General features: G+C 39.0%; 1 protein-coding gene across 1 annotated transcript in view; it reads right to left on the bottom strand.

Moving 5' to 3' along the window:
* Window positions 1-8,238: 8,238 nt before the first annotated feature.
* The window catches only part of KIFBP (kinesin family binding protein), a 34,048-nt gene continuing 24,659 nt past the window's right edge, over window positions 8,239-17,627 (bottom strand). The window contains exons 6-7 of the mRNA XM_015063365.3: window positions 14,481-14,596; window positions 8,239-9,668 (exon numbers count right to left, since the gene is read on the bottom strand). Coding sequence (XP_014918851.1) covers window positions 8,793-9,668; window positions 14,481-14,596 — 992 coding nt within the window. The 3' untranslated portion in view covers window positions 8,239-8,792. The remainder of the gene's footprint in view (window positions 9,669-14,480; window positions 14,597-17,627) is intronic.

Raw genomic sequence — 17,627 nt, 5'->3', positions numbered from 1 at the left:
GGGATGTGCTCAGGAAGTGGGAAGAGAGAATTGCAGCTTCTTGGTCACCTAAAACTGCTGGGAATGCTCATTTTGTCCCTCTGTCCCTAGGCTGGGTTCTCCTTGGGAACCAAAGGCACAGAATAACTTTCTGGTTCTGGATGCTTTTCCCTGAAAAGTTGCTCCAGTACACTCTAGCTTCCTTCTCTTAATTCTAAGAGCACGGGTTCCTGCATATACTACACATAAGAGTCATATGGAGTTCTATTAAAATGTAAAATCCTGGATCCCACCTCCAGAGTTTCAGATTAGCTCTGGGCTAGAGCCTTGGAATCTGCATTTTACTAAGTACCTATAAATAATTCTGATGTAGGTGGTCCTGGGACTTTAGGAAACACTGCCCACAGCTTATGCTAATACAACCTGTTATTAAAAATACGATCTTGGGGCACCTGGGTGGCTCAGTCGGTTAAGCATCTGACTTTGGCTCAGGTCATGATCTCATGGTCCTTGAGTTCGAGCCCCGTGTCAGGCTCTGTGCTGACAGCTCAGAGCCTGGAGCCTGTTTCAGATTCCGTATCTCCCTCTCTCTCTGACCCTCCCCTGTTCATGCTCTGTCTCTGTCTCAAAAATAAACGTTAAAAATTTTTTTAAAAAATACGATCTTAAGTATGATGATTCCAATTATTCAACACTCCTCAACTATCATTAAATAATAAATTCCTGCTTCTGACCCCAGAAAAACACAGCTGCCCATGTGAGAAGCTGCTTAATTAGCAATCAGTACTTGAATATGGAGCTCATATGTGAAACCTATTTATTTTGTCTCTGGCTGCTTAGTACCATTTCTGCTGAACAGTAGTCACCCAGGCCTCTCCTACCTTATCAGCTGCCCTGGAGGGTGTCTGCCTAGTTCTCTAAGCACCCCAAGGAATCCCAAAGGGACTTTTATTTATAATGATTTATAATGTATGATCATATATCAGGTCAGATCATTCCAAACATACCTTCTATATTTGGTATACATGCTTTATTGACTTCATGTGATAAGATATGCATATTATTTTCAAAGTAAGAAGGTAAAAGCAGGCCCATAGAATTAATTACAACTTAGAACACTCTGGCACAGGGGTGCCTCGGTGGCTCAGTTGGTTAAGCATCCAACTCTCAATATTGGCTCAGGTCATTATCTCAAGGTTCATGAGATCAAGTCCCACATTGGGCTCTGAGCTAACAGCTTGAGATTCTCTCTTCGTCTCTCTCTGCCCCTCCCCCTGCTCGCATGCTCTCTCAAAATAAATAAACTTAAAAAAAAAAAAGAGAGAGAACACTCTGGCACGTCCTCAAATGAAACTTTGAAACTTAAGCTATTCTTCCAGAGGCACTTGGGAGTCATTTCTCCTTGTTTTTAAGATAAACATAATGAGATTTTATGGTCTCCATGCACAGAAAAACCTGTGAAGGATTAAATATTCAGAAGCAGAGTTTAAAACTCTTGAGTCTAAAAGGACAATAAGTTCTTTACATAAAGCCTTCCCACAGTTTTGCATAATCAGTAAAACAGATTGAGATTATTCTCTTCTCATTTTTACAATTCCTTACATGACTGTACCATCTTCTTAGTGCCCAAGCAATAGGTTTTGGATGAAAATTAAAAGCATAAAAACTCATCTAAATGAGATTATAGATGACTTTCAAGGGTGATGAGTCTTTTGATAACCAAACCTGACTGAGGATGTTAACAGGAAAGGCAAAGTGATTAAGATAACCAGTGGAGAAAAGTGAGTGAGATAATTCAGAAGGAAGTTGGGAGGAAAGAGCTCGGTGCTGATAGCTGGTGCTGCCATGGGTCATGTCTGACTCAGAAACTCATTATCATCCAGTAGGTTCTTTGGTTTTCTTTCTTCCCTTTTTTTAAGATTTCATTTTTAAGTAATTTCTACATCCAATGTGGGGCTCAAACCTACAAGAGTCATGTGATCGAGAGTCATGTGCGTCAATGACTGAGCCAGCTAGGCACCCTGGTTTTTTGATTTTCTGAACTATAATTTTGAACCCTATTTTCATACAGAACATGTTCTTGTCACTTCCTGTAGATGAAAAATTCATATTAGGTCATGACCTTTCTTGAGAAAGAAGTTACTGGCTTACAGTCTGGTTGGATTACACAAGCTGATGGGTTACCTAGGTGAGGGTTTATGACAGCTGTACTTTTTCTGGGATTTCTCCTTGATACATAGTTCCTGGATGCCTTCTTTAATGTCTTCCCATTCCAGGTATTTTCAAAGACCAATAATAATAATAAGTCATAATAAAAACAATTTGAACAGATATTATGGCCCTCAATTGATTTTTCTCCCTAAGAAGATTACACGTCTCTGGAATGGAAAAGGACTAAAGGCCTATTTATATACTGCCACCTACAATACGAGTACACCTATGTCAACTAGGACATTTCAAAAATATTGTTGCCCTGACATACTTGAGTTTTCTCTCTTCATATCTCATCATTAGTAACTGACTGTGATAATCGAAAACAGACAGGCAACGTGGGCAGCTCTGAAAAGTTTGGAAATACTGCAACAGCTTTACTGCTACAATAGACAATTTTTTTATACCTTTTTAAAAGTCTATTTATTTATTTAGAGAGATGGCACAAGTGGGGGAGGGGTAGAAAGGGAGAGGGTGACAGAATCCCAAGTAGGCTCTGCACTGTCAACACAGAGCCTGATGTGGGGCTTGAACTCACAAACTGTGAGATCATGACCTGAGCCTAAATCATGAGTCGGATGTTTAACCGACTGAGCCACCCAGGCACCCCCAAAATAGATAATTTTTTTAAAAATCTATATAGATGTAACTACATATCTGATTTTTGGTTAATCTAATTTAATGGGTTATCAGCAGTTTTACTTGAAATGTAGTTGTTCATTCAAACTAAAACTGATAGCAGTTTGTGAACTTTGTAAAAGATACGAATATTGACCTTAGTTTAAATAATAGCTCTGCCACTTAAGAGCTATGTGACCCTGGGTAAGTCATTAAAGCTCTAAGCCTCAGTTTCACATTCTGTAAAAGGAGGGTTATAGTATCCATGTCATAAAGCTCTTGAGGCAATTCTATTAAATTATGTATATAAAGTGTTACTAGAGGACCCCTGAAATAGATTATTAGATAGTGCTCGGTAACACTAGCTTTTATAGGTATGTTATATATAAGGTATGAAGAAACTCCAAAAATAAACCAGTAAAAGCAAGAGTTGGCAAACCATGCCCATCCAGCTGCCACTGTTTTTAGGAGTAAAGTTTTATTAGAGCACAGCTACATCTATTCATTTATGTAGTGTCTACAGCTGCTTTTATAGCAGAATTGAATAGTTGCAATGGACTATACGACCGAAAAAGTCTAAAATATTTACCGTCTGGCCCTTTACAGAAAGTTTGCCAACCCCTGAGTATAAGAAGAAATTTAGTTGGACAAAATAGCATTTGAAATGTGGACAGGTCTATTTTCTAGTGAAAAAGAAAAATACATATCAAGCCTTTCCTCTCACATGATTCTGGGAGAAACTGAGCATTGCCTTTAATTGTGATCTGAGGAGCAGAGAGATGAACAAATATAGATAACCCAGACAACTCCACTAAGTTATAGACAATTGCAAAAACTTTCTCCGAGGGGTGCCTGGGTAGCTCAGTCGATTGAGTGTACGACTCTTGATTTCAGCTCAGGTCATGATCCCGGGGCCATGGGATCAAGCCCCAAGTCAGTTTCCATGCTGAGGGTGGAGCTTAAGATTCTCTGTCTCTCTCCTTCCTCCCCTCTTCCCCAAACTCATACTGTCTCTAAAAAAACAAAACAAAACAAATAAACAAACAAAGCAAAACAAAAACAAAACTTTCTCCAAGGAGCAGCAAGGGAAAAGGAAGTCTCCCTGAGAATAACAGCAAAGGTATGAGAATATCATTTAAACAAACCTGTTCCCATGCTCAACATCACTCATCATCAGGGAAATACAAATCAAGACCACAGTGAGGGATCACCTTCACACCTGTCAGAATGGCTAAAATAAAAAAACTCAAGAAACAACAAGTGTTGGCAAGAATGTAGAGAAAAAGGAGTCCTCGGGCAATGTTGGTGGGAATGCAAACTGGTGCAGAGCCTGTGGAAAAGAGTTTGGAGGTTACTCAAAATATTAAAAATAGAATTACCATATGAGCCACTTATTCCACTACTGGTTATTTACTCAAAGAATTCAAAAAGAGGGCAGGGCACCTAGGTGGCTCAGTCAATTAAGCATCCGACTCTTGGTATCAGCTCAGGTCATAATCTCACAGTTCGTGATATCAAGCCCCACACTGGGCTCTGTGCTGACAGTGCAGAGCCTGCTTGGGATTCTCTCTTTCCCCCTCTCTCTGACCCTCCCACCTGAACAGGTGTGCTTGCTCTCTCTCTGAAAATAAATATATAAACATTTAGAAATAATAATTTGAAAGGATATACACACCCCTATGTTTATTGCAGCATTATTTACAAAAGCCATGTTATGGAAGCAGCCTAAGTGCCCACTGATTGATGAATGGATAAAGAAGATGTGAGATATATCTCTATCTATCTATCTATCTATCTATCTATCTATCTATCTATCTAATGGAACACTACTTGGCCATTAAAAAGGTTAAAGTCTTAGAGCCTGGTTGGCTTATTTGGTGGACCATGTGACTCTTGATCTTGGGATTTTGAGTTCGAGCCCCACACTGGGTACAGAGATTACTTAAAAATAATTGTTAAAATCTTTTTTTGTTTTTTAAAGGGGGAAGTCTTATCATTTGCAATAGCATCGATGGACCTGGAGTGTATAATGCTGAATAGAAAAGGTTGGTCAGAGAAGGACAAGTATGATTTCACTCACACTCATATGTGGAATTTAAGAAACAAAACAAGCAAACAAATTGAAAAAGAGACAAACCAAGAAACAGACTCTTAACAACAGAGAACTGATGGTTAGGAGAGGAGAAGTAGGGGGGGATAGGTGAAATGGATAATGGGATTAAGCAGTGCATTTTTCATGATGAGCACTGAGCGATGTATGGAATTGTTGAATCACTATATTGTACACCTAAAACTAATATAACACTGTATGTTAACTAAACTGGAATAAAAGAAAATACCTGTGCTTAATAACTAGGATTTCCCCCAAAACATAACCTATACTGTCTGGAAGACCCTAAAATCATATAGATTTCAGTGCTCTTCTCAGATGACTGTTCAGGACTGACAGGTACCATGCAGTCTTCTGATAGCAGGCATTCAATACACAATTGTTGAATAAGTGAATGAATGAACAATGCCTTTATCTTACTAGTTGTCTAAATCTAGCAAGGTTGAAAAGACAATTGCAAAGGACTTCTATGTCCCAAAAAAATGCAATTTTTTTAAAGTTTTATTTTTTTAAGTTTATTTTGAGAGAGAACGAGAGAGAGAGAGAGAGAGACACCACGGGAGTGGGGCAGAGAGAGAGGGAGAGAGAGAGAATTCCAAGCACTGACAGTGTGGAGCCCAATGCAGGGCTCAAACTCACAAACCAAGAGATCATGACCTGACCTGAAATGGGATGCTTAACTGACTGAGCCACCCAAGGGCCCAAGCTGCAATTTTTTTTAATGTTTATTTTTGAGAGAGAGAGAGAGAGAGACAGAGACAGAGACAGAGCATGAGGGGGGCAGGGGCAGAGAGAGAGGGAGACACAGAATCTGAAGCAGGCTCCAGGCTCTGAGCTGTCAGCACAGAGAGGGACATGGGGCTCGAACTGACGACCCATGAGATCATGACCTGAGCCAAAGTTGGAAGCCCACCTGACAGCCACCCAGGCACCCAAACCCTACAATTTTTTTTATTCAGCATACAGTCTTTGCCCCCAGTAATTGGTTTTAGGGATGAGGAAAAGAGGAATAAAAGGTTATTTGAAATAAATCTATGGCTTTGATAGGTCACTGCCTCTAGCCCATATTCTATCATGCTGCCAACACTGCTAAGGATTCTGGGTTATAAGTATTTCATGTAAGATTTTGTAAAATTAGCCTAGAATAATGAACAGCTGTCTTTGGGAAGCCAGGCTCAGGAAAAGCAGTTTGTAGAGGAGGCCATGCGTATAGAATGCAGCATCACAAAACAGCCAGTTAGCTTTTCTGCTGATAACTAAGGACGCAGTTTTAAAATATGAACAGTCATTGCAGACAGCAAATGACAAATAGTAGAGTATGTTGATGGCTAGTAGGCTAAAGACTGGTTTTAACCAGTGCCTGTTAAAACTGAATTTTATTTAAAAAAAAATTTTTTAATGTTTATTTTTGAGAGAGAGAGAGACAGACAGACAGACAGACAGACAGAATCTGAAGCAGGCTCCAGGCTCTGAGCTGTCAGCACAGAGATCAGTGCAGGGTTCCAACCCATGAACTGCAAGATCATGACCTGAGCCACCCAGGCGCCCTGAGTTTTATCTTTTGAACTCAAGCTGAAAAACACAGTTGCGAAGAAGAATGATCAAGGTTGAAGGGGCTGTGTCTTTCAGAGCTTAAAACAATGACTAGTGCACAGAAAGACCTCAGCATTTGTTAAACAAATAATGAATGACTAGATAAATGAAGTTACAAAGTTGAATAAGGTTGGTAGCAAAATGGCTAGATCAAGAGAGGCTTATAACAGAGGGATCTGTTCTAGAACCAGTTCTCACAAGAGAGTTGAAGAACTCAGAGTAGTTGAGATGCAGACTCATTGTCACTACCCCCAGGAACCCTCCCTCCCATCTGGATCCTCTTCACTTTCAAGTCTAATTAAGGAATATTATCAGAAATCATTTTATTTCAAGCATCTTCACATCCTGAACTCCACATGACCTAAGCAGAACTCTTTAATTCTAACTCCCCATTCCCTCCTAAAAACATGCTTCTCCTGCACACTTCAACTTAATATGGTTCTTGATTCTTCTTTTCCCCTCATGACCTACATTTAATCCTTTAGCATGTCATGTGATTCTATTTCCAAAGTACATAACGAATTTATCCACTTCTCTCCATTCCTACTTTATCACCCTAGTCCAAACCACTCAGATTAATCTTAACAGAATCTAGCTTGTCTCCCTCTTACCTCTCTGGTGTCTTCCCCTACTCCTCCAATCTATTCCCTCCCCAGCCAGCAGCCTGGAGTGGTTTCTTACATATGCCAATCAGATCATGCCATGCTCCTTTAAAAATTCTACAAAGGTTTTCTACTGTACCTACAATAAAATTCAAACTTCTCCTCTACAAAACCGTCTCTATTTGGACTCTCTCCTCCTGCCCCACTCCACCTCACTCCACAACCCCCATCTGTTCTAGCCACAGTGGCCTTTCCCAAATCCTTTCCTAAATTTGTTCCATCCTGAGGGCCTAGCACTCTCTGGAATACTCTACCAAAGAATCTTTACTGCCTTTTTTCCCCATTTAGTTCTCAATGTCACCTTCTACATTTTCAGAGGCCTTTCCAGATCTCTATAGCTAAAGTAGGCACCCCTTCTCATTAAATGTTTACCACATCACTCTGGCTCCTTCCTTAGCAGCACTCATGACCTGAAATCATTTTGCTTATTTGTTTGCTTGCTCCATGAGAGCAGGACCTTCTTTATCTTGTTCATCACTGTATCCTTTATGCTTAGAAAAGTGATAACAGTACCTGATCCACAGTAAACATTTAATAATGAATATTAAATATTGAGAGTTACACATTGCTTTTATACTCAGATTTTTTCTCCTGACAAACTGATCTCAGAGGAAAAGCAAGGTGTTTATCACACATACATAAATGTTATAGAATCTTAGAGTTGACTGAATCCTAGGCTTTCTGAGGCAAATTCAGAGCTATCCTCTGTATCAAATCTTACAACTGATCTTGATTTTTATGCTGGATAGGGACTCCATTTCAATTCTGCATTTCTTGAAATGACTAACATATATTATCAATGTTATTTTGCAGTACATATCCTTTGTTTAATAGTGCTTAAAAGTTTATAAACTTACCAAAATTCTCTGATAAGAAACTCAACCAATAAGATTTTTCTGGCACAGACAGGATCTCAAATATTCTTCAATGGATGAGATTTTAGTGTTTTCTAACTGTGCAATGATGCCAAAGAAATATCATTCTTTGGCTTCAAATAAAGGAATACCTTTGAAGTATCAAAAATAAAACTAATTCTTGTAAGAAAACAAAAGAGTAAATGGAAGCTTTTATTAGTGAAACAAGTCAATTTATTATTTTCCAGCAAGGCCTTTTCCTTCTATAAATGAGACGACTACTTTACAGTACTTTACAACATAACTTAGTTTTTTGATGTTTTCAGAAAACGAAAGATTTCTCTGGAAATTAGGAAAGTAAATATTTGGGGAAGAATAACTACAGGAAGTTACTTTTCAATTAACAGGCTTGTCTACCGGTATATAACTACAGAATTTTTCTTCTTAATAAAGCTATCAAGTACTAGCCAACAAAGAACCTACCTTTAGAAAACTGAGTCAGAAAGGTTTCTACTTAAATAGGAAATAAGCAATCTAACATACCAATCACACATCACCTTAACAAGGCAATTTACATAATTAGGTATAAATTATTATCTTTATGTTGATTAAGGTCCTAGCAAAAACTCAATTGGTCTGTTATCTCAAGTTCAAACTACACTCACCTGGCTATAAAGGTAAACTTCACAATGGAATTGAGCCTGCTTGACTAAGGGAGAAACTCTCTTTAATATTGCACATTTTCTTTCATAAAAACAAGGATTATTAAGTCAGGGCCATCTTGGTTCTGAATCTCTCCATTTTTGTTGGAAGAAGACTCACCATCTCTTTACTAAGTTCTAGCTCAACTTCTATCTCCTGGGCAGCCTCAGGGTGCTTTTCACAATAATCGACAATAAATTTGTAATGTTCCAATGATGTTGCCAAATTTTCTAGCTCTTTCTTGGGATCTGCAGTGATGATTTTGCCATAGAGACGGGCAACTCGAAACTTAGCTAACATGGCAGGGCGAAGAACATCTTCCCCTATATGCTCAGGAAATACTTTGTTTGGGTCTCTCAGGGAGTCTAAAAAGAGCTGGTAGTACTTCAGTGCTGACTTATTAAGATTATTTATTTTTTTCACAATGTGTGAATCAGGATCCCTCAGCTTGTCAGCAATGGCAACCTTCAAATCCATCATATCATAGTAAGCATGTGCAATCTCAAACTGAATCTGTCTGTTGACCAACAGGTAATACTGTGGATTCAGGTCTACAATGAGGGGCTCTAACATGGCTATTCTACGTTTATGCATCTTGCACCGTCTCTCCATATCGGTCTCAAAGAATGCAAGCACCTTAAACAGAGCACTGTGGTCTTGGACAACTTCAATATGGTCAGTGACATAACCATCAATCTGAAAGAACTCTTTTGCCTCAAAGACATAGTGTTGACCCAATAAGAAAAGTTCTCTGGCTTCTTCAAAATCTAAAGGTCTCAAATAGCTCACTTTCTCTTCCACCGCAGAGATGGCATCACACAGCTCACCGGTTCCAAACTGCACGGCTTTTTTCCTCACGCTTTCTTCCTCATCTAGTTCCTTTTTCCTCAAAGCTCTAAGTTCAGACTGTTTATCAAGATCAAGCTCTCCTATGTTGTCCTGAAACAAAAACATAAATTATGGTTAGGTAGGACACTGATCTCCTGCTCTCAAATAATATGGCAAACTTAAGAGTAAAGAAAAGAAAGCCCTCTTCCAGCTGGAGTTAAAGAGATACTATAATCTTTTTTTTTTTTTTAAATGTTTATTTATTTTGAGAGAGAGAGCGCGCACACATGCATGCTAGCATGCAAGCAGGGGGCAGGACAGAGAGATAGGAGAGAGAGAACTCCTCCAAGCAGGTTCTGCCCTGTCGGCACAGAGCCTGAGTCAGGGCTTGAACTCACAAACTGTGAGATCAAAAACCTAGGCTGAAATCAAGAGTTGGATCCTTAACCAACTGACCCACCGACGCGCCCCAGGAAGTACTATAATCTTAAATACCTTTTAAAACTTTCTTCTAATTATATTTCAATTGTATTAAAAATGTAAGAAACAGGGGTCCTGGGGTAGCTCAGTAGGTTGAGGGTCCAACCCTTGGTTTCGGCTCAAGTCATGATCTCACAGTTTCCTGAGTTTGAGCACCTCATCAGGCTCTGTGCTGGCAGCGTGGAGCCTGCTTGGGATTCTCTCTCTCTACCCCTCCCCCACTCATTCTGTCTCTCTCAAGATAAATTAATAAACTTTAAAAAATGGTTAAAGTGGTAAATTTAAAAAAATGTAAGAGGGGGCGCCTAGGTGACTCAGTCAGTCCGTTGAGCGTCCGACTTTGTCTCAGGTCATGATCTTGCAGTTCATGAGTTCGAGCCCCGCATCAGGCCCTGTGCTGACAGCTCAGAGCCTGGAAACTGCTTTGAATTCTGTGTCTCCCTCTCTCCCTGCCCCACCCCTGCTCGCACTGTCTCTCAAAACAAATAAACATTTAAAAAAAATGTAAGAAATAGGAAAAATTATTTAAATAAATTAAGCTGCTTATATATGACTTTCCTCTTTGGAGAACTAAAACTCATTTATAGTTTCTTCTCCAGGTAAGACAAATGCATATGAAAGAACTTTAGAGACTCTGAAACATTATACATATGTAAGACTATAATCTACATCCTAAAATGTTTCACAGAGGTGTGTGCCTCGGTGGCTCAGTCGGTTAAGCCTCTGACTTCAGTTCGGGTCATGATCTCCCAGTTCATGAGTTCGAGCCCCGTGTTGGGCTCTGTGCTGACAGCTCAGAGCCTGGAGCCTGCTTCAGATTCTGTGTCTCCCTCTCTCCCTGCCCTCCTTTGCTCACACACACTCTCTCTCTCAAAAATAAACATTAAAAAATTTTTTTTAATATTTCACAGAGACACCATTAAGATTAATGATATGATATTTATGCTAGAAGGTATTTAGTGAAATGCAGAGAAACGTTCTAGGTCTCAAAGACACTAAAGTGAAGATACAGTTTAATCTACCATCATAGTTAAAGTTATCTCCCAGTAAATGGTTTAAAAAATAGACTAAGCTTGGGGCGCCTGGGTGGCTCAGTCGGTTAAGCGTCCGACTTCAGCTCAGGTCACGATCTCACGGTCCGTGAGTTTGAGCCCCGCGTCCGGCTCTGGGCTGATGGCTCAGAGCCTGGAGCCTGCTTCCGATTCTGTGTCTCCCTCTCTCTCTGACCCTCCCCCGTTCATGCTCTCTGTCTCAAAAATAAATAAACGTTAACAAAAAAATTTAAAAAATAGACTAAGCTCATCCTCCTCAATAAAACTGAACATGAACATCAGATCCCTCTGTGCTCAACCCCCAAGCCCTTTGTTCCTTCCACTCAACATTGTCCCTAGATCTGCACTGTTCAGAACAGTAGCCATTGGCCACATTTGGATGACTACTGGGCATTGGAAATGTGGGAAGTTCAAACTGAGATGTGGGCTGTATGTATAAAATATACACCCAATTTCTAAGACTTAATACAAAAATAATTTTAAATCTCTTTAATACTGATGACTTATAGAAATAACAATTTTTTTATATTCTGGGCTTAAAGAATATAAACTTAATTCACCTTTTTTTCTTTTATAACGTGGCTATTAGAAAATTGAAAATTACAGGGGTGCCTGGGTGGCTCAGTTGGTTAAGTGTCCAACTCCTGGTTTCAGCTCAGGTCTTAAACTCACAGTCTGTGAGTTTGAGCTTTGCATCATGCTCTGTGCTGAGGGCACAGAACTTGTTCAGGATTCTCTCTGCCCCTCCCCTACTCTCTCAAAATAAATAAATAAACCAAAAAATTTTTTGAAAATTACATACATGGCTGGTATTCTATTTCTATTGGACAGCGCTGCTCTACAGGTGACTCTGTTCACACCCATGGCTGCAACTGCCATCCATGGGAGGATGTATAGCTACAGCCCACACCTCTTCTCAAGCTCCAGACCCGTAACTACAGCTCCCTGTATGACCTCTCCTGTAAGAACACTCAGAGGTTCTGCGTCCACGGGATGTCCACAATGGAACTCTATTCTTCTTCAGCAGTTTCCTGTCCTAGTGTTGTTTTAGTGAAGAAGCCTCCATGAACACGGACAGCCAACAACCTAGGAATCCTCCTTGAGATGTCCCTCTGCTCTCCCCTTTATCCTTCACATTCAATCTATCACCAAGTCCTTTACATTTTGCTTCCTAAATACCTCTGGAATCCATTCTTTCTTCTTTCTCTTCTGCCACCACCCTAGATCAAGCTCCCTTCACATCTCACCTAGACTGTTCCAGTGGTCTTCTAACTAATCACCCTCCTCCACTGTTGCTTCCCAATTTATTCTCCATTCTGCTACCTAAATGATTGTCCCAAAACCCTTTAAGTCTTCATTCCTCGAAGGCCCTGCTCATTCCAGCTCCTTTCTGCCTCTGTCTTATATCACCTGCTCTCTCACTCCACTCCAGACTCACAGGCCTTTGTTCCATCCTGTCTAATTCACACTCCCTGTGCCACAGAACATGCTGTTTCGGCTGGTTGGAATGCTGTGCCTTCTTTTCTCCAGTCTAACTAATTTCTACTCATTCCCAGAGCTTGCTTCAAATGTTACTTCCTCCTATTATGTCTTCCATCATGGGTCTCTCCTCTGTGGACTTATCAAAGTTGCACTTTTACGTGAAGTAAAAAGCCGGGTCTATTCTTCTTCATCACAGGACAATGACTAGCATAGAGCTGGCATAAATAAATTTGTGTAGGTCTTAAGCTTGGATTGAAGAACACTTTTCAGGTAAAAAGATGATCGAAGGATGAAATCAAACTAACAGTCAGATTAAGGAAAATCTGAGTAATTCAATAGCTGGCAACTATTTGAGTTTAAAGTAAGCAGGTGATAAGTTCTAGTGTACAGTCTGGAAAATATCAACTAAATGAAGGGTATGAGTTAAATTACAGTGTATTTTACCTCACACAATTATTTCAAACCCAAGCCCTGAGTCTCCAAAATTGTATTTACTCACTTGCTTTCAGGCTGCTTGTTTATTTACATGTTTTTTAGACCACTTTCTGAGCAGAAGAAAGCCGACAGCTCTTCCTGGCTCCAACTTCTCTAGACGAAAGACTCCCAGTTCTCCCCACTTCCTTTCTTTCCCAAATATGCCTCATCTTTACCCTCTACCTCTAAAATGCTCTAATCTTTGCACGACATATCCTTCTGGGGTTTTGTGATTTGTTTGTTTAGTTTCATTTCATCTACTGGTTTAATAGGTTCTATATTAGTGCTAGTAAAACTTATTGTATTTTCATGCATGCATGCATGCAAAAAAAAAAAAAAAAAAAAAAAAAAAGCGTTACTCCTCCAGGAAAGTCTTCTATGTATCTACACTTAGTATATTGCAACCAAATGATTTATTTTTCTCCTTAGTGGTTAGAAACTAGGATTCAGTACGGATTAGTAATGATGATGATAACCATTAACATTTATTGAGGACTTAGTATGTCTAGGGCACTTTTCTGAGCCCTTTGCATATATATTAATTTAACTCTGATAACAATATTAAGTACTATTATTTTAAAAAAATTTTTAATGTTTATTTATTTTTGAGAGAGACAGAGCACAAGCAGGGGAGGGGCAGGGAGAAAGGGAGACACAGAATCAGAAGCAGGCTCCAGGCTCTGAGCTGTCAGCACAGAGCCTGATATGGGGCTCGAACTCACAAACCATGAGATCAAGACCTGAGCCAAAGTTGGATGCTTAACCGACTGAGCCACCCAGGCGCCCTAAGTAAGTACTATTATTATTTCCATCTTCTTTGTGATAATATTGAGACAAAGAGAGTTTAAGCAAATTGCCACACACAAACAGCTATAAACTAGCAGGGCTGTTTCCAGATATATATTTTTCTAAAAATAATATAAATATACTTATATACTGTATAAAGTGTATAAAGGTTAGTAAGAATTGTTTCCTACCCTCAAATTGCTTATAGTCTAAAAAGAGGTGAAGGAATAAGATACGAATATGAACAGAGCTAATACAAAGCAAAATCTAAGTGATTTATGAAAGGCAATGAAAGTTCAATGGAGTTTAAAGGAGAGAAATGATATCTGTACAATACGAAGAATTACTCACTGAACAATTAATTTATTGAGAACCTATAATGCCTGGAGATAATGATAATATGAATATGATGCAGTCCCCACCTCTCAAGAAATTTATATTCTATCCAAAGAAGAGTCTCTAAGGAAGAAGTGGTATTTGAGATGGACCTTGAACACTAAGATTCTAAAAGGCAGAGATGGGAGAGCTAGAAATATTTGAGAGCATTCTGCATGCTTTGCATAATAAACATGCAATGAGCCCAATGGGCATAATTCCCAGTTTAGGCTTTTACTTACATCCTGCTTATTTTAGAAAGAAAAGGCATTACCTGCATGGAAAGCTGGGCATTCTGCAGGAGAGTCAAACAATATTTGATCCAGCATCTTGCTATTTCTCCTTTTCTTTGATGATAAAGCTCTGGCACATCTCCTTCAGCTTCAGTAGCTAAAATCACATAACATGATTTATCTAAGTTAATGGTCACAATCGTAATTTGCATTGTGTATGACATTCTTTTTACACCACTTCTTCCTGAATTTAAGAGGAACAGATTCTCACTGAAGCAACAGGGAGGGAGAGGAGCGGGGGATCCCACCCAAAATTCCTACTACCAGAGGAAGTAGGAATAATCTCTGCTATTATTTTTGTATATTTCTTTCCAATTTTTTCTTATGTATTATCTGTAGGCAAAAACTAAGGTCACAATGTATATTCCATTTTGAATACAGCTTTTTCCTTATATATCATACCACTAACATTTTACCCATATCTTATCAACTCTAACATTTTCAAGTACAGCATTATATAAAATTAAAGAGATGCTCCCTACTTTATATAACCATTCTTTTACTTCTGGGCATGCATTGTTTCCAATTCTTCTATAACAAGCAAGTCTAAACAGAAAGATCTCTGTGCATAAATCTGTCTGAATTTTGGATTATTTCCTTAGGACAGATTCCTAGAAGGAGAATTTACTGGGTCAGAGTTTGTAACATCCTTTGTAACGTGAAACAACATTTTCCACCACCATATTAGATTTAATGCAATATTACTATGAATCTGTGTACTTTCCTCTGTAGTCCACCTTTTCCCATCAACGCAGTGTGCCACCAACACCAAGTACAGCGATCCCAGTATCCAGCTCTCCAAGGAGAGAATCAAGTCACTACATCCCGTGCAACACAGAAACATGGCACTGAAACAAGTCACTGATGGTTTGATTATCTCCTTCAGATGAACATTTGTTTCAGCAGAAAAAGTAGTTTTTGTCTCCACCAGTAAAACTAAGGAAACAACGTACAGTCGATTCTCATTATCTGTGGTAGTCGTGTTCCAAGAAGTCACCGTGAACACTGAATTAGCAAATGCTAAAACATTGCTCCTCAGGAAAATACACGGTTAGATTCCTTTGAGCTTCTGGTCACATTTTTATTAACTGATTATTTTGACTGTGTTTCTGTTTAAAGATTCCTTATTTAATATATATTGTTGACTCATTAACATTGAACTCATAACCAACAGCACTACAACTTGTGCTAACACTGTCATTTCTCCATAAGGTCCATCACAGCCTTCATGTGCTTACGGACACTGGACAGCACTTTAGCACTCCATTTGGAGGCCATTTTAAACAGTGAAGTCGCCAACAAAAAAAAAACAACACAAAAATGTGAAAAATGGGGTACTAAATAAACCACAAAAAGGACATTTCTTTACTGTATGAGAATTGCAACAAGGCAGAGTGTTGCCTTGTTCAACATCAGCTGGGAATGTGCATCTCAGGTGACTCAAATGTCTGCAAATGACCACAGAAGTGCCCCAAGTACTGTGTTTGGGGTTACAAGTTAATTGTAGCAACAGGTGAATTTGCGAGTTTGGAATCGATAAATAATGAGGACTGACTACACTTTGGAACTTGTACTTAGATATGAAGTCCTTTTTCTTTCTTTTTCAGAAATAGCTTGTAGATCTGGGTACTTGACTTCGTTAAGGTTTGGAAGCAAAAATTACCCGGTTGAAAATTTAGTAACATGTGCTCAGGGGCCCTGTGTATGTATGTTACTGATTTTATAATAATAAAAAGTACGAACTTTTTTTAATTGAGGTACAACTGACATATGACATTTTAGTTGAGCCTTGAACAACACAGGTTTGAACTGCACAGTCCTATTTATACATGAATTTTTTTAGTACAGTACTGTAAATGTATTTTCTCTTTCTTATGGTTTTCTTAACAGTTTCTTTACTCTGGCTTATTTCATTGTAAGATTAGAGTATATAATACATATACAAAATATGTGTTAATTGTTATGGTAAGGCATCTGGTCAACAGTAAGCTCTTAGTGATTTAAGTTCTGGGAGTCAAAAGTTATACATGGATTTTTAACTACACAGGAGATAGGCACCCTGACACTCCACATTATTCAAGGATCAACTATAGTGTTATACACACAAAGATTTGATGTTTGTATGTACTGTGAAATGATCATTACAGTAAGTCTGGTTAATACTTATCACCATACACAGTTCAGTTTTTCTTGTAATGAGACATTTTTTTTAATGTTTATTTTTTAATTTATTTTGAAAGAGAGAGAGAGAGCGCAAGCGGTGGAGGGGCAGGCAGAGAGAAAGAGAGAGGGAGAGAGAGAATCCCAAGCAGGCCCTGCACTGTCAGCTCCGAGCCTGACATAGGGCTTGAACTCTTGGCACACCAAGAGGTATATCTTTAAAGTCTTATTATAAGAGGCGCCTTGGTGGCTCAGCCCATTAAGCATCCAACTCTTGATTTTGGCTCAGGTCACGATCTCATGGTTTGTGAGTTTGGGCCACACATCGTGGGTTTGAGCTCCGCATTAGGCTCCCTGCTGACAACGTGGGCCTGCTTGGGATTCTCCCTCTCTCTCTGCCCCTCCCCTGCTACTGCTATCTCTCAAAATAAATAAATAAACTTAAAAAAAAAAAAAAGATATACCCTCTTAGCAACTTTCCAATACTCAATACAATATTAGCTATAGTCACCATGCTGTACATTACCATCCCATGACTTAATCATAATTGGAAGTTTATACCTTCCACTAAACAGGATTTTTTTTCTCCTTCTTTTCCTGAATAATAATCTACTGTATATATACATCACACTTCATTCATTCATTCAATTATCTCCAGGGACAGAATTTAGTGATTCATCACGTACATGTAACACCCAGTGCTCATCCCAACCGATGTTTTCCTTAATGCCCCTCACCCCTTTAACCCTTCCCCCACCCATCACCCTGCCGGCAACCCTTGGTTTATTCTCTGTATTTAAGAGTCTCTTATGGTTTGTCTCCCTCTGTTTTTGTATTATTTTTGCTTCTCTTCCCCTATGTTTATCTGTTTTGTTTCTTAAACTCCACATATGAGTGAAATCATATGATATTTGTCTTTCCCTGACTTACTTAGCTTAGCATAATACAGTGTCCATGCTGTTGTAAAT

Source organism: Acinonyx jubatus, chromosome D2 (genome assembly GCF_027475565.1).
Source record: "Acinonyx jubatus isolate Ajub_Pintada_27869175 chromosome D2, VMU_Ajub_asm_v1.0, whole genome shotgun sequence".
NCBI lineage: Eukaryota > Metazoa > Chordata > Mammalia > Carnivora > Felidae > Acinonyx > Acinonyx jubatus.
This window is presented reverse-complemented; position numbering and strand designations above follow the sequence as displayed.